Raw genomic sequence first — 25,537 nt, 5'->3', positions numbered from 1 at the left:
GCTATAGCTAACAGCAGCAGCAGTGGCAGTAGTGGTACGGCAGGTGAAACGCGCTATTTTCGATATGCATCTGCGGAATTCCACTTTCTTCGCTTGAAAAATTTTCGCATTCACACCTGTGCACGGAATCGAGACACAAAAAGTTCAAATCTGCAAGCGTACATGTCTGAATCATAGCCCGTGCATTCCGATCGCAGGCACAGTTGCATTACACACGTATAGGCGGGTCTCATAGGCATTATTATATCAAAGTTGAGTCAATTATCGTACGATAAAATGTAATTGAATTAACGAAATAAAAGCTGCGCCGATACATTCGTTAGTCTAGGGTATAAGAATCTACGAGATTAGATATTGGGTTGCGAAAATAATTGAACCTATCACCTAATTAAAAAAAAAGAAAAAATACAGACACTCGTACATGCATTCAATGTAAGTGCTGCTTCACTCCCTTATAGTGCAATAAAGTCCAAATATCTCGTTACGACATCTCTGTCTTTCTTGAGCGCACTGAAAACTCTATATATATCTCGACTGAAATCCCCTTCGCCGCGAGATCGAGATCTCTTTGTTGGAAAATACATACGTACGTGTGTGTAAGTAAGTATAAAACGATCGGGCGCAAAGGAGAGTCGCGTGAATGAAAAGTTTCGCAGCTCCGATCGATCGATCGATCGGTTCGCGCCGCGCGACTCGTCTCTCTCTCTTTCGAATATATACCTTTCGTGTACTTAAATGCGCTTGTATAGTTGTACAAAGCACCGCGCAGAGAATCGCGTATCAGTGTCAATGACATGTGATTTCTCAAGACCAGCGAGCATTTATAACAACCATATACAAGACGCCGACGATCTCGTTCTCTCGTACTTCTTTTTCTTTCACTCTTTTTTTTTGTCTGTTTGTTTCGTCGGTTTTGTTTACACAAACACCGTTTCTGTCTATACGCGTTTCACGGATACGTATAATAAGTTTTTTATTTCAAGCTTTGTCTCCGATATGGAATCTCTTGATTATGTTTGTAAAATGTAATACGGGTCGTGTGAACTGTAACGGGAGACGGTGGCGGCGCGAGTGTTATATTGTTAGGAGGTACTGACGTCGATCGTTGCCTTTTTTACCTCTCGACTTTTATATACCAAAGCCGTACTATAGAATACAATTCACAAAGTCTATATATTCTGAAATTGGATTAAATTAATGATTTATCGCCAGTTAATTTAACGATTTTATAATTAAATCGGTATCGGACTTACGCAACGTATCGCGCGCGATCCTTTCTTATATTATACGGTATATAAAATTCGCAAATTTTATAATCCCCGCATCATAATGAAAAGTAAAAGTTTATTAGCTCCGCGGCGCTCGCGCGACTTTATAAATAAAAGTAAAAGAGAGATGCATCGGTGGCGACGGCGCCACGGAGCTGAAAAATTTTTCTTTCGATGCTATATTATTAATCATTTCGCCGCGTCGATCGATCTGTTTGCGGAAATAATTTTCAGGCTCATATATCTCATGCAATCAATGTCAACGATATACTTTACACGCAACTTGGCATGTTTAGTTTATGGATCTTTTTAACTCCTTCTCCTATTTTTTTTTTTTTTTTTTCGGCAACTCACCTGCAAAGCTCCTTACATATACCGATCATAGTTGCCCATACGAACGAGTAACAAATCGCGCGCAGAGACGCCGAACGTCGAATATTTGCGTATTTATTATTACATAAAGCGTGTCCACAACGTGATATTTCAATTTTAGCCGAAAGGGGGCAGACGTTTGTCGGTTAGGTGCACATTCGTGACAATTTGCTCGCTATATATCCATAAGCTATATGTATACGTTGGGCGCGATACGGAAATTTCACGCCACCGCTGTGTCTCTGTCTGCGCAGCACTAGACCATACACGAACAAGTGTTACATAGTTATGTCATTCGCGGGCGCGCACTTAAAATTGACGCATACCTTCGTACACACACATAATGTACAAAATGATATCATTACAAGCGTAAGCGCGCGCCACCGCCGCCGCCGCCGAGCTGCGATGATGATTTTTTCCGTCGTACCTCGATGTGTTCGTTCGGATCTAAAGTACCTCACGCGTGTCCGCGTCGAATTAAATTGTAAGCGAGCCGCAAAAAGGCAAATGTACTCGATGCAAATTGAATACTTGTTTTATAACGATTCGTATACGCACGCGTGCGTGGATGTAATACACTCGCGATTGAAATATGACGAGTGTGAAAAATTCACGCACGTGGAACATGTGCGCCCGCGTGTATTAAGTCGTGTGTAGCTTCGCCTTTTTTTCGCGTGCACCGAAAATACGTACTTTTCTTCCGCATTAAAAGCGTTATATGATTATATTAGCGAGCGCATTAGAGGCACTTGGTTCTGATTTATTTTCATTTTTTTTTTTTTTTTTTTACATTTTCACGTCATTGAATTTTTGGGAAAACTGACAAAACTGCACATAAATCAAGAAATCGTAGCGAATTAATTTTTCACGCTCGTTTTTTTCTTCTTTTCTATAACGTAGCACGAGCACGCGCGCGCGAGCTTGTCTATCCCAAGCAATGACACCTTGACGTTTGCGCGCGCACGCGTGCATATTTACGCTGGATTTATTAAAGACCGATGATTGAATATCAAAGTTCCGGTTTTCTCGCGATTGCACGCAAATATGCAGATATCGCAAATATAGATATTTATACACGCGACTATATCTATCGATAAAATCTCACCATAACTTTCGATTATTCGATTTTTTTATATTTTTTTTATTCACCACGCCATAATGAGTATTTACCGTTCATTAATCGACTCTTTTCAATACGTAAGACTTTGTAGCGTCGAGGGTGTCAGTAACCATTCAAAAGCTGCGCGAGAGGCTGAAATTTTACGTGTGATCGATCGTTCGTACATAATAATATTTATAAAATTTATGAATACATTGTGTGAACGATGAAAATGACGACATTTCGCGCGCGAAAAGTGCATGTGCGTGGGCGATAGATCGCGAGACGACGACGGCGACGATGCCAACAAAAGACGAACTAATTGGGTGTTTTTCAAAAGCAGATTATTATCGGTTATTATATACCCGCGTGCCTAACGATAGATAGACACATTTCATTATTGTTGTGTTTTCGCCTATACCCTATAGTACGTAGTACACACAAACACATACTTCAAAGTGTATACATAATACAAACGTGATTTGTATTGTCCAAGTTTAATAATATTGAGAGATACAACGTCTTGTACGCGAGAGCATATTTATCTCTCTCGCATCGTATTATATGTGTGCAAGTGTGTGCGATACCCAACGCGAAAAACTTTTTCATGTTCGATTATTTTGCAATAATGCCTCTCTCTCTTTCTCCCTTACACTACTGACTTGAAGTTCGCGCGCGAACGAGTAGCTTATATTCGCCTTCAATACCTTCGTTGCCCATATATATTTTCTATATATATAACTGCCGCTGCGTTTCGACACTCAATACTCTTTAATGATTTAGTGTCTTTATAAATATAAACGCTGTGTACGGTGTATTTTCCACGACTGTGCGCATTGCGAGTTACGTATCTTTTGGGAAGCATATGACTGTGAATGAAAAAAAAACCGCGAGGCAAATCATAAACATAACGCGCGTTCGTATATTGATAATGTGAATTACATGCGTGATAAGACCCTCGGAGAGCTGTGAGGGACAAACGATTTGAAATTTGTTCTAGTTTCGTCATAACACATATTATAATTCAAAGCCCAATGGCTATTAATGCCCGCACACTTGTACACTTGTACATGTGTGTGCATACGAAAAAGCTCCAAGACGCTGTCGTGTGTGTGCCTATCCAGCGCGAGGATCTACATTTCTCGGGTTTGTTTTTTTTCCTTCTTTTACCTCCACATCGAACACACGTTTGTTACATGTTTCGCCTATGAGCGATTGATACGGCGCGCATAGCCGGCGCATACACGCCGGCATAACGATCAATCGCGTTGATTATACCGAAGGCGCGCGTATTGGCTGTCAATAAATGAGCGAAGAGAGGAGAGAAAAAAATTATTCGCCGCGATCGTGTCGAGGTTTGTTTTTGTACATACTTTATTTGACCATATAGGTATACGTATAATCGTATAAACGATCGCGCAATTTCTTCAGAGATATATCCGACCCTCGGCGCGGCTGTACGTCCGTGACGATTAATCATTGAAACGCGCATGGCGAGAGGAGAATAAATGAAAAAAAATTACTCGGACAGTTTCACACGGTTGAAATTATTGTGCGTCGATGTTTTGAATGATTTTAGTTTTCTTTCGCATCGTGCTATGCAACGATCGTCACTATTGAGTTTTGCAACTAATTTTCTCGTCGCATCTACATCAATAATTCGACTCCTGCATCCAGAAAGTGTATGCACTTGAAATTCAGGAAGCCTGCCGTGCCACACTGCAGTCACGATGAAATTATGAATTTCTCCGAACGATGATTCCCTGCCATTTTTGTAACCTCGACGCGCATCCCATGGTCGCGTGACGTCAACTCGAAGCGGCGGCGCGTAATATAAGGGACGCACCGCAATTACATAGCGAGTGACACACGGTATTCCATTACACAGCTCGCCGCGAGTGAAAAATCGGCTTGCATACGCGAAACTTTTGTGTTGCGAAAAAATGGGGAAGGCGTCTCGATACGAGGACCATTTGAAGCTCGAACGATATCGGATTGCAAGTATATGTACCGAAAGGAATTTGCCGATATTGACGCACGAGAGTGCGCAATTCCGAATTTATGTTAATCCCTTGAACTTTCTTCGATGCAATGATTAATCGGTACGATTACTTGTTCGCCTCGTTACTTTCCATTATCGAGCGATTTTACACTGTGTACACGAGTATTTTTAGCGATTCACGTACACCATGTGTAATGTGTGAAAAATTGACGGCCCCGCAAAGGAAAATGTCAGTGAGCGTCGTCGTACATCGCGCGTATGATCGTACCCATCCTGATAATAATTTAAATAACAAAATAACGTCATTGTTGAACAAATCATTTACATTTAATACAGATTCAGTGTAAAATCAGACTGTGAAATGCATTCAATAGCTACTGCATTTTAGTCAAGGTACTTTTACATGAAACTTTTTTTGAGAAATTAATATATCAATAGTGATTTATCGTTCAATACAAAAATTAATAAAAAATATTTGACCCTCTAATCAAAGTTAAACCATTTGATTAAAAATTAATGTTTCGTTACTGGTTTATTTTTAATAATGTATAAAAATTCAATGAAAAGTGATGTCCGTTTTTACCAGATAGCGTGTACAAGTATCAGTAAATCTGAAAGTGGTAAAGTCAAAATTATTGTATAAGTCAATTCACATTTTTGAAAATAATATGACTTCGATGTAATGCTCAATCAAGAAGTCAAGAAGATGAAAGCGATCCAAAAACCCTACATAAAGGCCGGGGCGACTAAAAAACTAAAAAAGGAGACGCGCGCACGTTTCTATTTATTTTACGCACGCAGACACCCTGTGGCCGGCTTCGAAAGGTTTTCGCGCGATTCGTTCTGCTTTTCTAATCGCTGGAAATGCAACGTTTCCTTTTGCTATTTTCCATCCTCGAAATCTATATATAATGGCGCAGAGCTCATGCTCTCTATCAAACAGCTGCAGAATATATATAGAGAGATATATCGCGTTGTATTTTCTCCGCACGGTGCATACAGGCGCGCACGTACACATACGTATACATAGAAAACCGTAGTCACGCTCGTTTCTTTCGTTTCTATCTCATTTTTGAGGTTTTCCTATGTATTATAAGTATGAGCGCGCGCGCGACACTGTGTGCAATTCGATTGGCGTGTCGTTAAAGAGCTTAGGCGCCTGATTCGAGCTCTATGTGCATTACACACCGTGCGGCGATTGTGCAAAGTTTTTTCTTTTTTTTTTTTTTGTATATTTTAACAATCGAATTACGCTCGGTTTCGCCCATCCTCGCGACCGCGTCATTATCTGTACGCATAAAATTACACTAGGCTCATCGACATCGTTTCGTCAATGGACGAAGTAAAAAAAGTCAATTTTTTTTCACTCGTCTTGTCTCGAGGGACGACGTTTGGGACTGTTTTTGCAGCGCCGCATGAAAACGAGGCCAACGCGGCGCGGCCTAGTGGAGCGTGATACACAGCGTCTGCGAGCGCGATTTATACATAATAATGAAACTTTCGTTGTTTCCCAAAGTGCGACAGGTCTCAGGAAGATAAAGCGCGAGACAGTGAGCGAGTGAAAGAGAGAGAGAGAGAGAGAAACCTGTGAAACGGATGATTGATAAGCATTATGCAATGTCTGGGCTGTGCGCGCATTTGCCATAGTACAGTTTTCTGTTGTTGATTTTTTTTCTTGTTACACTCGTTTCATCCGCTCCGCGGGCGAAACAATGGGGGAAATTATATCACAATAAGCTCATAATTTCTAACGATACGTTTTATATAAAGTGATGCATAAAACGAAAAAAATTTTAAAAATTACTTCGAGGGCTTTTCACTTGTCTATAGGCTAATAAAAAGAAGGCAGGTCGCGATCGCATCTCTATCTCTCTGCCTGTTTGCTTCGATAAGCATAAAGTGCTTATACAAATAAGATGTGTCGTTGGAATTATTATTGCGAAAGATTTTTAGCCGTGAACTTTATAAAATCATTATAGTCGCGTATGAGAAATCTTCCGAGTCGTATCACACGCCTTGTGTACAAACACACGCAGAACAGAACGCAACAAGATATATTGCGATTGTAAAGGTGGTTCTTTTGTGCGCTCGGTCGTGGTTGTATTATAACTGCAGGCACGTGAGTTGTGTACAGCTGGACGATCGTCGTCGTACATACATACGCGTACATGATAATATGCACATCGCGTATACTCGCGAGCAGCAGTTAATACCGGGAGAAAATCTTTCGGAGGATGTTCCGCGGTTTTGTGTTGTTAATATGGCTAGAGAGATGTATCTTATAGATGCACGGATGCCCGCCACGATAATTGCATTTGTGCAATGCCATTATGTATCGCGATAATAACTCACCGCGGACTTTACGAAATCGTAGAAACTATTTTTTTCTTTTTTCAAGTTGCCGAGCGACGTTCGTATCGATATAAGATACATTCGTTCGTGGAAATCGATGTTAACAAGGTCAAGGCAAAAAAAAATGAATACGCGTGATGTCAAGATGAATCACCACCCCCGAATCTATTTATCGATATTTGAAGTCAAATCTTACCTGCTGCATGACGTTCCTGAGGATAAGCTTGCACACAAGCGGCGATGAGCGCCAACACGATCAACTGCACCTTCATCATCGTTACACTTTTTTTCCAAAAATTTTCTTACGAGACACACAAGAAAAAAAAGGAGAGAGAGAGAGACAGATGAAGGTTATATACGCGACGCACGGTTCTTATTACACACTCGCGGGCGGACACACGATGGTACAACGAAGAAACGAATCGACGCGCCGCGACTGTACAATGGAGCCGGCGTAGACGTATTCACAAGTTCGCCTGCTGCTGTTTTTTCCCCGATGTAGTTGTTGTTGTTGTTGTTGTTGTCGATGCTGTACACAGGCTTGAACGAGTATTTACGGTAAGTGTGCGTATACACGTTGTTACTCGTTCGGCTGCCGCTGACGGACTGTGCTTCGCCGCCGCGATAAAGTCCGCAGCAAGGAGGAAGGCCGGCGCGCGCTCCAGGAGAGCCGAGCTGCAGCACGCTTATGGTATATCGAGAGCCCAAGCTCTCGCTTTCACTATGTACGTCTGCATGTATAGTATACATGTGTATATATTGCTGCTGCTACAGTCTCCTGCCGCTGCACAAGAGTTTCAATGCACACACATCGATTCGCAGTGCAGTGGGTGGGAGCTGTGTGTACTACTACTACTACAACGTTGTGGCATTATAATCGAGATGCATCGCGCGCGCCTCTATTGTTTCAGGTATTCTGCTTTTTTTTCTGCTCCGTTCTGTTCAGGCCGACTTTGTTTCATTGACCCAAATCGAAATCGTAACTTTTACTACATTTAACGAACGAATCGTTGCCGACGATTTTAATAATTATTTCGCGCGATTTTCTCGGTAACTGCTCGGCTGCAGCGTCGAATTAGCGTGAAAAAAAGTTGACTGTCTGCTGTGCGCGCGTATCGATGCACGAAAATCAAGGCTCGGACGCGCGCGCGCGACTCGGTACGTGCTACGCAAGTAAAATGAAAAACCGCATTTTTGCGCTCATATAGCGGCGGTCGCGCGCTGATTTATAGTCTCGACGATTCGACGAGAAAAAAAAGCGATGTTTGATGGAGTCCCTTTACACCAGACGTTGCCTCAGCCTGCCGATTCCTCAGAGCTATAAATTATTTGAAAATTTTGGAGTTTGGTTTCTAATTATCTCGAGTAGAAAAATTTAACGAGGTGGAATGAATTTATGATATTATTAAGAATTTAGTAGATTTAGCTAGGAACATTTAAATGGAATTGAAATTTATTCATGATAATTTCACTTGTATATAGGTGAAGATTCAGTGATGTAGTTCTGTTTTGTGAGTATATTTATCTGCATATTTTGCTCGTACATAGTGTCAAATTGTGCGCCTGCATGAATGCCATTTTCATTGCTATATTTTTGTGTAGTTTTAATGGCATGTGTGATGCGAATCCATCTGTACATGGCAATTCGCAATATATCATAACTGCGTAGGCCAGTCGATTTTGGAGGCAAAATATATCGCAAAGGAGCTATAAAAATCACGGTACCTCCTTATTAATATACTAGTCGTGCATTCAATTACTAATCAATTTCTCGGTAAGCAAGTGTTTACAAATAATATCAGTTAAAAAGTATAAATCTCTTACCTAAAATCAAGGTACAGTGTCGTCAACTTGAAGCTTCTTAACCTCGAATATTTTCCCAGTGCAAATCGTAAAAGTATACAGTAATTACGTTCAATCAAGGAAGTGATGGAAAGCAAAGTTGACACAATCAGGTATCACTATTTTATAAGCAAGCTTTGATATTATTTGAAGCGACTGTTTTATTAAACTCGATTTAATTATTCAGGGTGAAGAAGGAGCCCAACGATATTTGGTTAGATGCAGGGGACGATTATAATTCCAATTTGATGGACTCTTGCACAGTCAAAAACTTTAAAACATATACATCTTATAAATTATCAGTGAGTTCAATCATTTACGTTTCGATTATCAAAATTGTTACTCGATTATAATTTTAGGAAAATCAGGCTATTGTATTACAGACAAAGTTAGATGAAAAAGTATTAATCGATTTTGAGTGTAAAGGCTTTAAAACTGAACTAAAGCCTTCATCGACCCTCGTATTCAAAACTGAACATCAAAATTGCAGACCTATTGTGAAAATAGAAAACCAAATTCAGACCAGTGAAACAAATGAGAATATATTCATTGATTTTCAGTGCAAAGATATGAAATCTGAATCAACAACCACCTGCAAAACTGAGTATCAAAGTTATCAAGGAGGTGGTTATTATAAAAAGAACCAAATTATCTCATAACAAAAGTTTGTATCAAAAAACTTATAAAAAAGAAGAGAGTCTGAAAACACATATTAATACCGTACATAAGAGTATTAAACCATGTGAATGTGAGATTTGTCATAAATCATTTGGATACAAAAGACACCTTAAATCTCATGTAATGACTGTACATGGTCGGAGCATACCCTTCGAATGTGAGGCTTGCCACAAATCATTCTGAGCTAAATATAGACTCAAATATCACATCGATAAAGTACATCATCGTATCAAACCCTTCGAGTGTGAGATTTGTCACAAATCGTTTAAACATAAAGGTGATCTCAAGCGGCACGTAAGTGTGGTACATGATTAAAGCAAACCTTTTGATTGTGATATTTGCCACAAATCATTTGGAGAAAAGGGCAACCTCAAAAAACACATAAATGCAGTACATAATCATATTAACCCTTTTTAATGTGATATTTGCAATAAATCATTCGAATACAAAAGTGACCTCAATAAATATATAAATTTAGCATAAACAAACCCTTGAATGTGAGATATATTATCAATTATTAGACAGAAATATCATCTTAAAAAACACAGATGCAGTACACAATCGAAGCAAACCCTTTGAATGTAAGAAATGTCATAAGTTATATTTCACGTGAGAACTTACATCAATAATGTACATGATTCTAGCAAATCTTTTTAATGTAAGTATTGTCAGAATCATTCAGATATCAGAATAAACTTAAAAGTTACAATATGACGTTACATAATCGTGGAAAAACCTTTGGAATGTAAAAACTTGCCATAAATAATTTGGACGAAAATCAAACCTTAAAGCTCACAAAAATGCAGTTTCTGATAGTAGTAAACCTTAGAAGCATAAGTTAATGAAGACTTTTGCAAACGTTCTGTAGTTTTTTACAATCTTATACATAAACATCATTTGATTTCAATAAAGTATTTCAAATTGTTATTTTCATTTTTAATGACTTTGAACATAAACTCAAATATCATCATGGCTTAATGTTTAATTTATTCTTTGTATTATCCCTATAACCAATATTTTATTATCCAATTTATTTGAAAGCTTTTCCTAAGCACATACTGGATTGGTCCCGATTGATAGGACAGTAAAATTTCTCGCCTCAAAACTGGAATTATGTTCATTTCAACTTTTTTTTTATGCCTATTGTACTTTTGTCCTTCTGACAATATTATTTTTCTAAAAATTCTTCATTTCAAAATAATAGTTTTAAGGTAATCATATACCAAGGATTTCATTCCAACCATTTTAGTTTAAAATCAGTTGCAGTGAACTACCGAGTGAGTAGCATACAAGACACCTATTTCAAGATACACCCCTTGAGAATCGACACAAAGTTATTATAATATTACTAATTTTTTGTAATGATCCAATTTTTGAGAGTTCATTTGTTTTTATTCTATTACAAAGTTAGTCTATATTTAATGTTATTTTCAGTATAAAAAAGTAATCATCAAGTGCAACACGTATAAAATTATGCAATTTTTATATGCATCGACGGACTTACATTACAGTTTATTTTTAACATCATGGTAAATGTTTGGTGGTCGAATGAAAAAAAGCTATTTTACGATTCGATCCTTAGCTTATTCGCGAGAAACGTTTTGGGAGATTGTAGTTTTCAAAAATGTTCATTGCGAAATAGCTATTATCGTTATTTTATCGATTTACCAGTTCTCGGTGATATTCGATAAGATTATTCACTCGATTTACATAGTTTTAAAGTTGACCGGTCGAGTTGCGAAAATCGCCACTTCAGATATTTTTGACGAATAATTAGCAGATATAATGGTTGGACCTGAGAGAGAAAATTCCGTAATAGTATACTTGCTTTCACCCACAGATTTTCTTTTTTTTCTCTCATCAAAAATGATTTGTTAGTATTGCGATATTATATCAATTTTTAAATTTTCCGATTTGAAACATTTACAACAAGCCAATTACCAATACATTTGCCTCAAAGAAGATCATGTTACTATAGATTTAAAAAACCGAAATTATCTTTCTTGAAATTTCAATTTATGATCATAAGGTGCAATTCGATGAATTGTAGTTTCATGTAATACTTTCGAGAGACAAGACAGAATAAGGCAAAAGGATACTCGATTTATGATAACGCCTTTAATATTATGACATTAATAAATAAAGTATCTATTTAAGTCGATGTACGTACCGAACATATGTACAAATGTAATCGCGAGTGCGTTTGCGCAACCTCGAGGCAGAGGGTACACGATATCATGTGGTCCACACGGGGATCTCCATTCGGGGCTATCGAATCCATTCGCGTATCGTGTTCAAGCGTTCGCATGATCGGGTGCTAAGCACGTGTAAGGTATAAATTTGAACATAAATACGAGACCTCCGAAAGGAAAGTAAAAATTCGTTGATACAGCCTCTCTCTCTAGTAAAAGAGCGAGAAAGAGAGAGATGATCCTTTGGTCCGATAAAGCGGGGTAACGAATGTGCATAAGCCTACATATTCTTGAGCAAAACGCGACATATTGCGTCAATTGAGTCAGACAACATACCCCTTTTATGTATACACGAGTAGTAGCCTCATGCTCGTGATTGTATAATAATCTTTATAAGCCCAGCGTTTCTGCGCCGACACTGCAGCTATGCGCCGCAGCAACGTTCGCGCGGAGTAATCGATCGCGTGTGTGCTCTTTACCGATTTTTTTTCTGCCCGGCATTGCTGCGCGATGTATCCTCTCTCGTTGCCCAATTCACAGCTCCGCATCGAAATATTTATGAATCCAGCGAAATATCTTCATCATCGGTGCATTAAATTTTTTTTCCGCACTTAGACCGCGTCGATGGAACGTACAACTGAGAGAATCGACTCGAACAATGTGGCCGATTCGAGCCTAGATTAGAGGCGAGATTGACTATGGCTTATTTGCGCCGAGGCTAAGAGCGGCCAATTAAGGTGAACGGCTCGGCGGTTATAAAGAAGCTCGCGGGTGAACAAAGCCATGTTCGATCGTGCGCTTCGATGCGAGGTATGCAGCTGCTGCTGCCGCGCGTGCCGAAAATCTATCTGCCACGCTGAACGTTGCGTTACACTGCCTATGCATAATGTGTATTGCAACGCGTAAGCTGTTGAATTGAGGCGCATTTTTCATTGCTTCGTTACGAAGACACATTAATGGAGTTGGTATCGATAAGTATCTTGAGCGCTTTTTTATCGTTGAAGCTGTAAATGAACCAATCGCATGATAAGTTCATTTTAATACAAGTCAGTAGTTCTTTATGAAAATGATTTCTTTTTATTTTCTTGTAATAGATAAATGCGATGGATTGAATTATTCCTTAAGCCAAGCAAATGGATACTTTGTAGTTTTTAAAATAATCTCGTGTAAATGCCTTATAATTTGAGCTTTGATAGTGCATGCTGAATAGTAAACAATTAATTATTAATCTAACTTTAGTTTCACCATTAACGTAGTGTTCTGAAATTAAAATCATCTTATAAGTCCATCGATGCGATCACGAAACGCCGACGTTCGGTATACAAATTTAAAAGAAAATTGCTTACGTCTCTGTAGCGATGAAAGACAGATGAAGAATTAATTAAGGACGAAGAATCGTCGCCTCATTGGGTCGACTGAGAGAGAGAGAGAAAGGGGGGGGGGGGGCAGCACAATTCGACCTATTTCAAAGAGCCCTCCGAGATAAGGATCAAACTGGGCAAATCGTACCAAAAGGAACTCCCAGACAGTACATACAATATACATATTATTATTATGCGCACTGTGATGCAACAGCCTTGTGCGTCCCATTCCACAGCTGACTTTTAATCTTCATATATCACGTCGAGAATCACTTCCCCCAATTGTGCACGCGCATATTCGCGCGCGTCTCTAAGGATATACGTGCACATTTTGTATCCTTCGACAAAAGGAGCATTATTGTAATGACGAAAACGAAGAGGTCGCACTATAGAGGAGAAGAAGAATGTAACGAAGTAACATAACTCGAGTGAGTGTCCTTGTCGCCTCGGCTTGTACGTCGCGGGGTTAAGCTGCGAATTTGCGATTGGGAACATCGACGGGAACCTCTTGAATCTACCCAATTGTCGGCAACTCGATACACGATTTTTTATAAATTCTACACGGATCTGCAGCAAGAGAAAATTGATAAATGATTATACGATAATGGCTCTCGAGGTCGTGGTCGTCGCTATATGTAGCATCGAGTGAAAGTCTATTAGAGACGCGTACAAATAATTTTCATCAACGCCATTAGTTTTTACCATTTCTCAATGATAATTTTACGGCCTTGGCGATCGTTATACGTACCGATCGCCAATTATGTACTTCGTGTTCTCTCTTATACACGTGCACGAATCACCGTGGTAAATTCGCAGATATAAATTTTCACGAAGATCGAAGATAACTAATTGTTAGTGCCTTAAAATATCATATCAATACGTGCGTACGTTAATGGTGCGGCGCTCGAGGCCCACGATTTTATTCATCAATCCAGGCCGTTACTTCCGACGCGTAATTCAGCGTTATATATTAATCGATAATGTCCAAATATACAAACTGCCCGAGCTGCAAACATCGACGATAACAAAAAAAAAAAATAAATAAATAAAAATAAATCTACGAAGCACTATTTATTTCCATCGTTCGCTCGACGTATGTTATATACAGAGAGACAAAAAAAACCTGTAAAACGAGTCATATTCGCCGTTTGACGTACGTATGATGAATTGAACGTAATACGTATAAAGGCCCTCTCGCGCCTGAGAAATATCGGTCTCGTAAGTGCAGTACCTATAGGCGGACGAGAGTATACAAAATGCCAATAGGTAATGATCCCGGGCAAAAAGCAGTTATATCGTTTTTAAAGTCGGCAGAATTTTTTGTCGCCAATGTCGAAAAGGCGCACATTGCATTATGAACCGTAGAGCGCGCGCGAGCGGTAATATGCCCCGCGTCCTGATTTGTCAACAGGAAAACAGTATACACATCGAGTGAAAAAAGCAGAAACGAATTGAGTTATAAATCGATCCGTCGTTGAGTTCTTATGATCTATGAGAAAGTATCAGATGGATAGTTTTTTTAATTTTTCAAATAATTTTCCGTTGCGAGGATCCTCGCACGTTAACCTCAACTCCGTACTTTTTAATGCGAGCGATATCGCCATGCATAATAGCAACAATGAATGCTCCTCGCGTATACGGCACGAGGCGAGGAGGAAAAGTGAAACCGTGGCGTCGATGATGGCAATGTTTTGCCGGGCGCGAGATGCAACGAGTAAAATTACTGTTACGTGCACACCTACCAATTGCACAATCTAATTCTCTTTCTCTTTTTTCTCTCGCTTTGGTCTCTCTCTCTCTCTCTTTCTCTTATACTCTCTTATAAAAGTCAAGTATCGTCTCGTGAATCTTTTTCACAGCGCGAGCGCGAGCTTTTAATTTCCTAGTTTTGTGTCACTTCTGGTGTTGGCGTACCATGAGAGTTCGCACGTAAAACATAGCGAATGTGTAAATAGTTGATTTTTAATTTTTTTTTATTTCGTGATAAATGTTATTATAATAATAACACCTGAAAACGGCGTTAACTTCATCAATTTTATATAATTAATTGTTTTATTCATCATAGATATGCAACACCCAATCCATGTTAATATTGTTAACGAATAAGAACGAGATATTTATTTTATTTAAGTATACGGATAGTATTTCATTTGATGTTAAATTTAATCTCGTAAGGATTCAATTAAATGAAGTTTTAATAATTTGAAAATTATTCAATGATGGTTCTCAATAAAAATCTCAATACATATATATATCACTAGTGTGGATATTCATGTTTAGCTCATAAAATTCCCGTTAGGTGGCATCATGATTCAATATGAAGTTTGCTAGCTGCATACCAGCAATCGTTTTGACTCCCTATGTATGTACCGCTAAGTGGTAAAAATTATTGGCGATCGATAAGGAAGAAACCAATCAGAAAATACCTCGGCAATACCTTCACCAAAACCATCGAGTGGTCAAGATGTATTGAAATACAGTTATTCAGTTAAAAAATTTTTAATTTCGTGCAAATTTGATTTACAGTGACACATTGAAATTAAAGTAATCGTCGCTGGATATTATTTAAGGTACTTTTATATGAGATTTCTGTTGAGTGTCATTACAACTGATTTATTTTTATACATAAATTACAAAAAAAAAAATTCATGAAAATGCAATCATATAGTTCAATTAATTTTGAGTTTTCCACACTAAATGGCGAGTACCTGTACCTGCAAATCTGCAAGTAGCAAAGTGGAAATAATTTTATAAGTCAAAATTGTATCAGACAAAGTCTTCAAATTCATTTAAAATTGCGAGGTCAAAGTTGTATAAGACAAAGTCTTCAAACACTCAACACTTATACGTTAATTGTAGAACTTGGGAAATTTTTTAAATTACGAAGCAGATTTTTCTAAATCATTCCGATGTTGGTAATAAATTCAACTAATCAAGAATTATTTTATAGTTTCAATGCACTAATGTACCAAAAAGATTAATTCTACACTCAAACTGAAAGAATTTATTAAAATTTTATGCTTTAAAACTATTTTATTGGTTAGGTTAATTGATCGAAAAATTAATAAGAATTCAATTCTAATCAGAGTCAGCCTAGAAAAAAGTGCTAGAGTATCTTTATCTGTGAATCTGTAAGTGGAAAAATAAAAATGGTCGTATAAGTTAAGGGGACCGACCTGTGTTAAAAGCTTAGATTCAAAAAATAGCTATATAAATCGAAATAGTGGGAATTTTTTTTTTTGTAATCGTAAAATATGTTTATTAGACACCTGATTGACCAAAAAAAAATTTTATCCAAGCTCTGAAATGCCAATTACGCTTATTTTTTCATAATACTAAAATATTATAGTAGGATTCACTTGCCACGCGATTCTGACGTGAGCTTTTCATCAATATTGAACTATGGGGTCTCAAAATCTTCAGAAAAGTACCCTCATCCACTCAAGCGGAGCAGAATTTGAAAAAAAAAGTTTGTTTTTCTTCCAAGAGCTTTAATATGGCTTCTAGTGTTGATAAAATACTAATTTTCTCAAAAATTGGCACATTTTGACGTGTATATAAAGTTGTACGCAATTTTTCAAAATTCTGCTCCGCTTAGGTGGACGAGAGTACTTTTCTGAAGATTTTGAGACCCCATAAATCAATATTGATGAAAAACTCTTTTCAAGATCGTGCGGCAAGTGATTTATAACACAATATTTCGTCTTATGAAAAAAGTGATGTAATTGGTATTTCAGAGCTTGGGTAGAAGTTGTTTTTGGTCAATCTGGTGTAGAATGAACATATTTTACTATCACAAAAGAAAAATTTCCACTATTTCGATTCATATAGCTATTTTTAGCTGAAGCTGAATTTAAGCTTTTAACACAGGTTGGTCCCCTTAAAGCACGTTTTTCTATACGTCACACAAGCTTTCAATAATGATAAAATGGAAATGAATTTCTAAATTCGTGCGACCATCAATATCATGATGCAAAATTATCTTTTTTCGATGCATATGTAAAGGTACTTCCTCGTCGCCATTCAATAACTCCTTATACTCATGCGTTCATCGCATTTGAAAATTACATGAAAAGAAAATTAGATCATTTTTTCAAAGACTTTAGATACGGTAATATCACTTGAAACCTCACCGATAGATGGCTATTATCTTTATCTGTTAATATGCAAGTGGCAAAGTCAAAACAATTGTATAAGAGTAGTACTATTTCTATATCTTGACTATGTTAAGTATGCTATTTAATTGAAAATTGTGTAATGATCGTGCATTAACATTCCTGAGATTTATTAAATAGAGAGACAAATGTATCGATACGAAAATGATTGATGATTATTTTGTCACCGCAGCAGGTGACATCGCACTTGAATCGTCAGTTGGCAATCGAATTAGTTTCCGATGACTGTAATAGGATGATCTTAATTTCGACAATTAAAAGTTTATCAGAGGGCGTTGAGCACCAAAAATTATTCTGCTTTCAATTTTTAATTATCAAGTGATTTATTGTCGATATATACTCGAAATCGAGCTACATTTATGCAGTACAAAAAAATATATATAATTAAAAATACTAGTTTTCGATGCTTTCGTAATTCTTTACAATACTGAAATGGTATATTCGCATAGCGGTGAAATTTTTTCCTACTCAATCGTATGAATATAAATTATTATATTTACAAGAATAAAAAAAATGCATTTATTTACAACTGCTATCACATACTTATAACATAATCACATATTACAAGTTAACGCTTTGGTCTGTTTGATTAAGTAGCACGTCCAATTTACGTCGATTTATAATATGCCACTCTCGATTCGCGAGTCCAATCAATGAACTCGCGAAATCATGGATAATTTGCCAGGATAATTCAGCGCTAAGTCAATTAGGGCCTTTTTACACACAAACACACACACACACACACACATGCATAGCCTGGAGATTCGAATAAATGTAAAAGTAAATATAGAAGCCGAGGAATTGGCCGAGGTCCAGCCTCGCGTCGTATAAGAGCCTCAAACTTTTCGCGTATATTTTTCTTTTATCATTGATGCTAATCATCGTCCTCATCATCATAATTCTGGATGGGCTTCTCGAAAACGTGCTCCCAGGCGAACAGATAATTCTTGTACTTGAGCAAGATGCCCCAGTCGCGCACGATTCGGTTCGTCTCGTCCAGGTGCTTGCGATCCTCGCTCGTCATGATTTCGCGCCCGATGGGGTCCGGTATCTTCGCTTGCATCGACGCGATGCTCGTCTCCACCTCGCACAACAGCGATTTCAGATAGTTCTTGGTCGAGAACAGGGCGTCCTTGACCTTCTTCCTCCTCTGCTCGTCGCCGTGGACCATCTCGAGGGCCATGGCAAACTTTTGCAGGTCCGAGTGCAACATCGGCATGAGATCGGCTATCTAAAAAAAATACAGCAGTGACAATTAGTATCGAGATTCGAGCGCACGCGCGTTCATATTACGTGCAATTGACGTATTATTATCGTACAAATATTGCAGAAATTTTGCTCAACAATGCGACACTCGCCTATCAAATTGTGTACCGTGAGTCGTTGCATTGCGATGCATTTACAATATAATATAGCAGGGTATTAAGATACAAGTCCGAGATCTATCTATCGATATTAATATTTCACACATTGGGCACTGCGGAAAAGTTTACTGACGACCCCTATATTGCGACCGAATCTTGGAGAGTCGTTAAACTCAATACGTCGTCGCGATCTCGCTACAAGTCCGAGGCTTTGAAAGTTGCCGGCAACGGAGCATATACACGTGCACCGACACGCAACGCAACGCTCGTTTGTGCACTCTCTCTCTCTCTCTCTCTCTCTCCTGTAGCTGATAGCGCGATTACGCAGTCGCGCGACCGACCCGGCTATTATATATATATGCGTGTACGTTAACACATATATCTATATCTGTATATTATATATAGGCAGCCCGGTGCGAAGCGCCGAGAGAGAGAGATGCGCTGTTTCGCGTGCGCGCGCGCCTCATGCTCGCCTGGTACTTTATAATAATTACCGTCTCATTAAAATTTGTTATTTAAACGTTAACCAATTAGGATGGGGTGTGCAATCGGACGTGGGGGAGAGAAAAGAGTGTGGCCAGGTGAATGAATGAATGAAAAAAAGATGAGAAAAAAAATTAGAAGTAGAGGATGATTTAGATGCATAGCCATGGATGGAGCTTCATAATGGGCTTATATTATATTCCAAGCGTGTATCCGGCTTAACCCCGGAGTCTGCCTGCGTCGAACTGCACTCGAAGATCCATAAACGCTTGTATAATATCATATACGCTTGGCGAGCTTTCGTTCTGTATAATTATATATATCGTATAGCTTTTAATGGTATTTGAACGGATCATGATTAAATTGAGCGTTTATAATATTATTATAACTGAACGAACGCGGGAATATTTCAGTTCGAACGATACGAATCTCAGGGCTGTGCTTTTATTCAGCTCGAGCTTTTCCCGATTCTCTATAGCTTTTGAGCTTTTTTTTTATTTAAATTTATATTTGCCTAGTCTGCAAGATTTAGGAGAAAAATTTGAACGAAACGATTCTTTCGAAAAATTAAGAAACAATAATATCACTCACCCCCTTAAATCTGGCCTTGGTGAGATCCTTGATCCAGCTCGTATTCCAGGGCAACCAGTTCGGCACGTAGTGTTTCTCTTTCAAATCGTTCGACGCGTCGTCGTACAAATAATCGTAATTCTGCTTCTGGAAGTCGTTGAAGACCAGCTGGAACTGTATGCGCACGCTCATCATGCTCGACCTGACCTCCGACTTTGACGCTCTGGCGCCGATTGAGATGTCGTTGAGGTGAATGCCGCAGGGCTTGTGCCAGTAATGCTCCCCGCCGTGACGATTGTGATGAGGCTCACTCGCGCCACTACTGAGGTACTTTGGAGAGGGCGCAGCGTCGCACGGCAGAAAGCTCGTCGCCAACGCGCTCAACCATATACACGCGATCAGCAAAAAGCTCGACTTGCGCATACTTTTTTCTTTCTTCTCTCTTTTTTTTTTCGTAAAGGTAGTAATTTCACTGAACCAAAACTATCCGCGAGTAAACGGAACACACTGTAACTTGGAAGCTCAAAAGCGCACGTTGTTTTTTTTTTCAAAAGCTATTACAGTTCGCGGTGTGTGCTTTCGCGTCTGTGCAAGGGGCTGCTGCTGCTGCTGCGTGAAGCAGACGCGCGCGCGCAAAAATGCCAGCGTCGTCTACTCCTCGCGATCGCTCGACGCCTTCGCTCGTTTGCAAACTGAGTTGTCCAAAGCGTGCCACCTCCGCCTTTATATATTACGATCGGGTAAATAATGATAAGCGGCCACACGAGCGCGCGTTACAGTCAGGTTACACACATCTACTACACAGGTATATAGACGCGCTGCCGCCTCGAAGAGTTGAGCCGGCCGGCGCAGTGAAATATATGTATGTCTGTGTGTGTGTGTGTGTGTGTGTGTGTGTGTGTGTTCTGCCTCACACGCACTCGCGCGAAGAAGAAGCCGCGCACAGCGAATCATTGAAAAACGCGACGAATCTTGTGACTTTTATCGCGCTGCCGCTTATTATTTGACGTAGGTACTCGTACAAGCGCGCGCTCGGCGGGGCCTATCTTACCCGTGGATCTTCGACAATTTGACAATGTTGCCGATCGAACTTTATACATTTCGCTCTTTGCTTCACTTCCGCAATAATAAAAAGCAGGATTGACAATTCATCATCGCTGCGCATATATGCAGGTCGCGGTATCTATTGTTTATTTATGCATTTATTAATAGATCTCGTGCATGATTCACTCGAGGGAAGCTTTCTATTTTCATTATGACATCGTCGATCGGAGGAAAAAAATCGTTTCTCGCTCTGGGCACTGCGCTGCGCTTCTCGAGTGCCGATCGGCTAGCGATTGCCCGATCGATAAATGTATATATCATAAATCGCGTCAAAAGATTCTGATCCACGAGTGCACGCACGATTACAATGTGCATGACACGACGAGATTCGCGCGAGCAGCAAAATATATAGTATATACGATTCGGAATCGGGGGATTTTTCAATGTTTATCCCGCGGTTTATCAGCTGTTTATAGCTGGCTGGCATTATGGCACGCGGTGTGAGCTTGCGCACGTGGGTGGGTGGGTTAAGGTGGGAGAGCTAGCGCACGGCAATATACAATATATAGTTTGATAAGATTCGAATTAGTCATCGATACATAGTTTTTTTCAATCCGTACGCGATTGCGTGTCGTACTTGTATGCGGCTACTGCACTTGAAGCGTATACGCGTGAAACGAGTGCGCCGCACTCGCGGTGCCTATATCATCATCCTCGTGTTGTATTATTAGAGGGGGTAAAAAGTGTCTGCTCGCGTTCTCGAATTCCCTGCGAGATGATTCACGGTGTCCCCCTCGGAGTATACAGGTAGAGTGGGATACGGGAATTTTTATTCGTGTCCGTTTCATTGGCCGATATATTTATTGCAAATCGTCGCGTTGATTGTGTTTCGATATATAATAATACCTATTGTAATTTTGACATAATACGACAATCAAATTATTATGTCGATTTTCATCGGTCACGCGTGCCACACAATAAATAGCCAAGAGCTTTTTTTACATCGGGCAGCACTTGTGCGGAGAGCTTAATCGTGTGAACGTGACTCACGCACGTACATACATAATGATTATCATTACCTGTATAATCCGCGAGCGCATATAAGTTTTATTTATTTTCTTTTTTTTTCACGTACGTCAGACGCGTGGCTCGCGCGCGCATTCACACACACATTTACACGCACACACATTGCGTCGGATTTGAGATATATACAATGTCTCTCGGAAGAAATGTCAAGTCCTACGTCACGAGGCTATTATTACGGTGCGGCGCATACGCTAAATAATCAAACCGATCATCGAGTATACCGATTTTCCCGGTATACGTATGGTAACATAGCTAGTGAGCTTTTTCATCGTCTAAAATTTGAAGCTCCAGAAGTAGCGTCTCATCGTTTCGAAGCACATAATCGTGTGGATTCTATGGAATTCGCACGTATTACATAGATGTATATACGACAAGTACGTCAGATGCATAAACGACGGCGTAACAATTAGCGAGTCTCGTCACGACTAATGTATATAGAAAATTTGCATATACGCGAGTGCGTATAAATAGACATTTGAATTATTTAAAGATCGGGCGGGGATTGCGCGTGTTTGCACCGACACGAATCACGATCGGTAGATATAATCAAATTCCTATCTTCTTGAGCTGCAGTAAGAATTTACGCACGCAACTATCGAAGCTCGCCCTCTCGCGGCCACGCATTTGAATATATTTAATTTTTTTTTACGCACAAGTCAAAGAAATCACCATATACCTAATCTAAATAAAATTAAATTCGGGACTCGAGCGACTCAACCGAAATCGGAATGAACGTCACGACGCGTGTGTACTCGCAACACATATTTACTGTATATAATACAATAAATCACGTGCGCGCATGCAGAGAGAGACCGAGAGGAAGAAAGAGAGACACTTTTATATATTTAGTTTTATTTTTACCTGATCGCGCTTCGAATGCGTCAGAATAAAGGTACATTTTTAATTGCAAGAGAGCGAGAGAGACCGTACTTTCCTCAAGTCGATCGACCACCTCTCGCGATCGGGTGTGAAATTGACGTACTTCCGTTGACGTACTTTTATACGACTTGGGATTAGTGTCAGTTATTATGATATTAGAATCGAGTGCTATATCAAAATAGTAATCGTTTTCGTGGCTACTATATCTCGCCGCATCTCTATGGGTCGAAGAAAATTTTTACATATCTAAGTCGAAAGAAAATAATCAAAAGAAAATAATAATTACAATTAGCGGATACACTCTCTTTTATCAGCTCTCGCGCACGCGCGCGTACGCCTTTATCTCACTCCGCGGTCTCTTCCTCGCGCGCGCGTGCTCACGTCTGTTCATTCAAGTTTGCCGGTGTCTGTATTATTACGTACACACGCGACATTTTCAAAACAAACGTTGTATATAGGTATATGTAAGAGAGCGAAAATAATATGGCTATCTCACGGCGTACGCGCGGCTTCTATAAAACTCAGAGAGTATAATAATGTTTGCTCAGTGACTCTCGGTCTGGTGCGCGTCATATATAATGACCGCTCGAGGATCGCCGCTGCACACGCGTGTGCTGCATTTCGCGGGGAAGTCTCGCGTCCATCGATGAGTAGGTCGTCACCCATTCATTCATTCTGACGTGTACAGCTATACGAGAGGTGTATACGTGACGCTCGGAACGACGACGACGCACATGCACTTGGCTTCTACCCATCCTTATCGTGCAAATTTGCCATTGTCTATGAGGCAAGCTCGTATTTTTGTCTCAGACGTGTTATAGGCACGCCGAATATCGATCGCCGCGATTACTCACTATGTTTTTCCTCAATTCTCCATTCATCTCCTTTTTAGTACATATTTTCAATTGTTTAATGGGTAATAAAGGCATAATACATTTTTGATTGATCGAATTACTGTGGGATGAGTAGAGCACTAAAGAAAAAATAATTGGCTCGATGATTGCGATCGTCGGTCGCAATTATAAATACCTCGAGTATGCGCAAGGGAGTACACTTATCACGACACAAATTTCGCATTGATGCGCGTGAGTACATTGCGTCTTAACTTCGTTCGCGTGCCCGAGATAGAGTAATATTTTAATGGTATACAAACACGATAAAGTACTCACATATAAATAGCCCAATATATTATGAATTCAATTAAAACGATTGAGCAATTTTCATTAGAAAAGAGTTTGATAATTTATTGGATCGACAAAAGAGCCGATCGCTGATCGCTACGCCAGATCAGTCGAGATCCAAGTAGCCTGATAATAGAATAATTTTGGAGCTGTCTGATGTTCTGTTTGCTTGCGGTATTATATTAATAGGCGTGTACACTATATATAAATATAGATCACTTGACGTTTAAGCAAACACGCCTTAATCACGGGCAGCAGCAGCAGCGATTCGACTTAAGGTCAGTGTTACTACGAGGTGTGTTTATTAACGCGATGCACGCGGTGTTATAGTTGAATTGGCACACATTTTGAAACTTTGTGTAAGTGCTAGACTCGTCGCTAGTTAACAAGAAAAAGAAAGAGAAAGAGAAGAAAATGTATTATATAACTCACTGTACTATCATAATAATTCCATTTGAATACTTTGCGATAAAAATTGTTTGCTCACGCGGTGGCCCTTTATACCAGATACAACGTCTTTGTAGCATAACATAATAGAGCGAGCGATGTTCGGTCTCGTTGGCGCCGGTATTACGTCTCGTTATTTGTTATAAAAAAACAGAGAGCAAATATTCAATAAAGCGTAAAATTTCATCAGTTATCAGAAAATCATCAGCAGCAGCACCGGTACACAAGCACCGGCTGCTGTACATAGTCTATGTATACATACGACACAGCAGGGATGAACGGCCCCGAGCACATTTTATATATACGTTATATATTTCACCCTGAAACTCTCTCTCTTTCTCTTTGTAAAACGATCGATACGTGCCGTTGCTGGCGCTATTCGTGCCACAGGAGGGATGATGCGCACACCTGTAGCCATGGTCTATGTGTGTGTGTGTGTTTGTGTGGATCGTTACACCAGCTTCTCTCTCCCTCATCGAAACACTTGCCGTCGCAGCCTATTATCCTGATAAGTCTCGAGGCTCCCTAGGAGTCCTACGAGTCGATAAGGGCTAACAATGCGCCGACAATGTCCGAGCTGCTGCTGTACCGCTTTCTATCACTGATTTTAGGCTTCGCTTCGACAAGAGCGAGGGATTGCCTTGACTCTCCTTGATGAACGATATGCGCGTTGATATTGTAAATTTGACCGAGAATCGCTCGATGTATTATTATTATATTCGTATCGATTCGATTGTTGCGTGAAATTATTTATTAAAGTTATTGAATACAAATTTTTCGTACGATAAAAGATCTCGATTGTTCCAAAGTCGTCGTCTTCGTGGACAATTCTCGAGGAACATGTCTTAGGAGCATGCAAATGTCAACGACCTTGTTTCAATGGCACACGGCCCAGTGTATACGTCTACGGAGCGCGCAAAAAATCAAATCTCTCTTTCTCTCTCTGCATCCCCTTTCAAGTACGCGCATGCTCCCTCGTTGCTTTGCGCATTATCGATGAGTTTCCGGATGCTGCTGCTGCTGCTGCTGCTGAGGGTGGTGTTGGTGTTGGTGGTGGTGGACGCGCAGCGCTGCTTTTCATACATGTACACATCCACACGAAAGAGTGTGTGACGCGCAGAACGTGCCGGTATGTATGTATT

The 25,537-nt window shown here is 39.6% G+C and overlaps 3 protein-coding genes across 4 annotated transcripts in view; 1 reads left to right on the top strand and 2 right to left on the bottom strand.

Annotated features, from left to right (window-relative positions):
- Positions 1-7,382, bottom strand: part of LOC106655811 — a 90,493-nt gene extending 83,111 nt beyond the window's left edge. Inside the window, exon 1 of the mRNA XM_023461324.1 lies at positions 7,290-7,382. Coding sequence (XP_023317092.1) covers positions 7,290-7,368 — 79 coding nt within the window. The 5' untranslated portion in view covers positions 7,369-7,382. The remainder of the gene's footprint in view (positions 1-7,289) is intronic.
- Positions 7,383-8,592: 1,210 nt separating this feature from the next.
- Positions 8,593-10,409, top strand: LOC106655853. 2 transcript variants are annotated; one of them, XM_014376436.1, is made up of 5 exons: positions 8,593-8,604; positions 8,696-8,867; positions 8,929-9,048; positions 9,123-9,237; positions 9,295-10,409. In XM_014376436.1, exons 3-5 carry the CDS (start codon positions 9,023-9,025, stop codon positions 9,592-9,594), a joined length of 441 nt encoding a protein of 146 aa, XP_014231922.1. In that variant the 5' UTR covers positions 8,593-8,604; positions 8,696-8,867; positions 8,929-9,022; the 3' UTR covers positions 9,595-10,409. The 2 variants fall into 2 exon arrangements, with proteins under 2 accessions (XP_014231922.1, XP_014231921.1); XM_014376435.1 differs by having other exon boundaries at positions 8,696-9,048.
- Positions 10,410-17,976: 7,567 nt separating this feature from the next.
- LOC106655857 lies at positions 17,977-20,393 on the bottom strand. Its single transcript, XM_014376439.2, has 2 exons — positions 19,780-20,393; positions 17,977-18,572 (listed from the first exon to the last, which is right to left on the bottom strand). The coding sequence occupies exons 1-2, from the start codon at positions 20,179-20,181 to the stop codon at positions 18,216-18,218; spliced, it is 759 nt and encodes a 252-aa protein (XP_014231925.1). The 5' UTR covers positions 20,182-20,393; the 3' UTR covers positions 17,977-18,215.
- Positions 20,394-25,537: the final 5,144 nt, after the last annotated feature.

Source organism: Trichogramma pretiosum, unplaced genomic scaffold (assembly GCF_000599845.2).
Source record: "Trichogramma pretiosum strain Unisexual culture from Peru unplaced genomic scaffold, Tpre_2.0 scaffold49, whole genome shotgun sequence".
NCBI classification, from domain to species: domain Eukaryota; kingdom Metazoa; phylum Arthropoda; class Insecta; order Hymenoptera; family Trichogrammatidae; genus Trichogramma; species Trichogramma pretiosum.
This window is presented reverse-complemented; position numbering and strand designations above follow the sequence as displayed.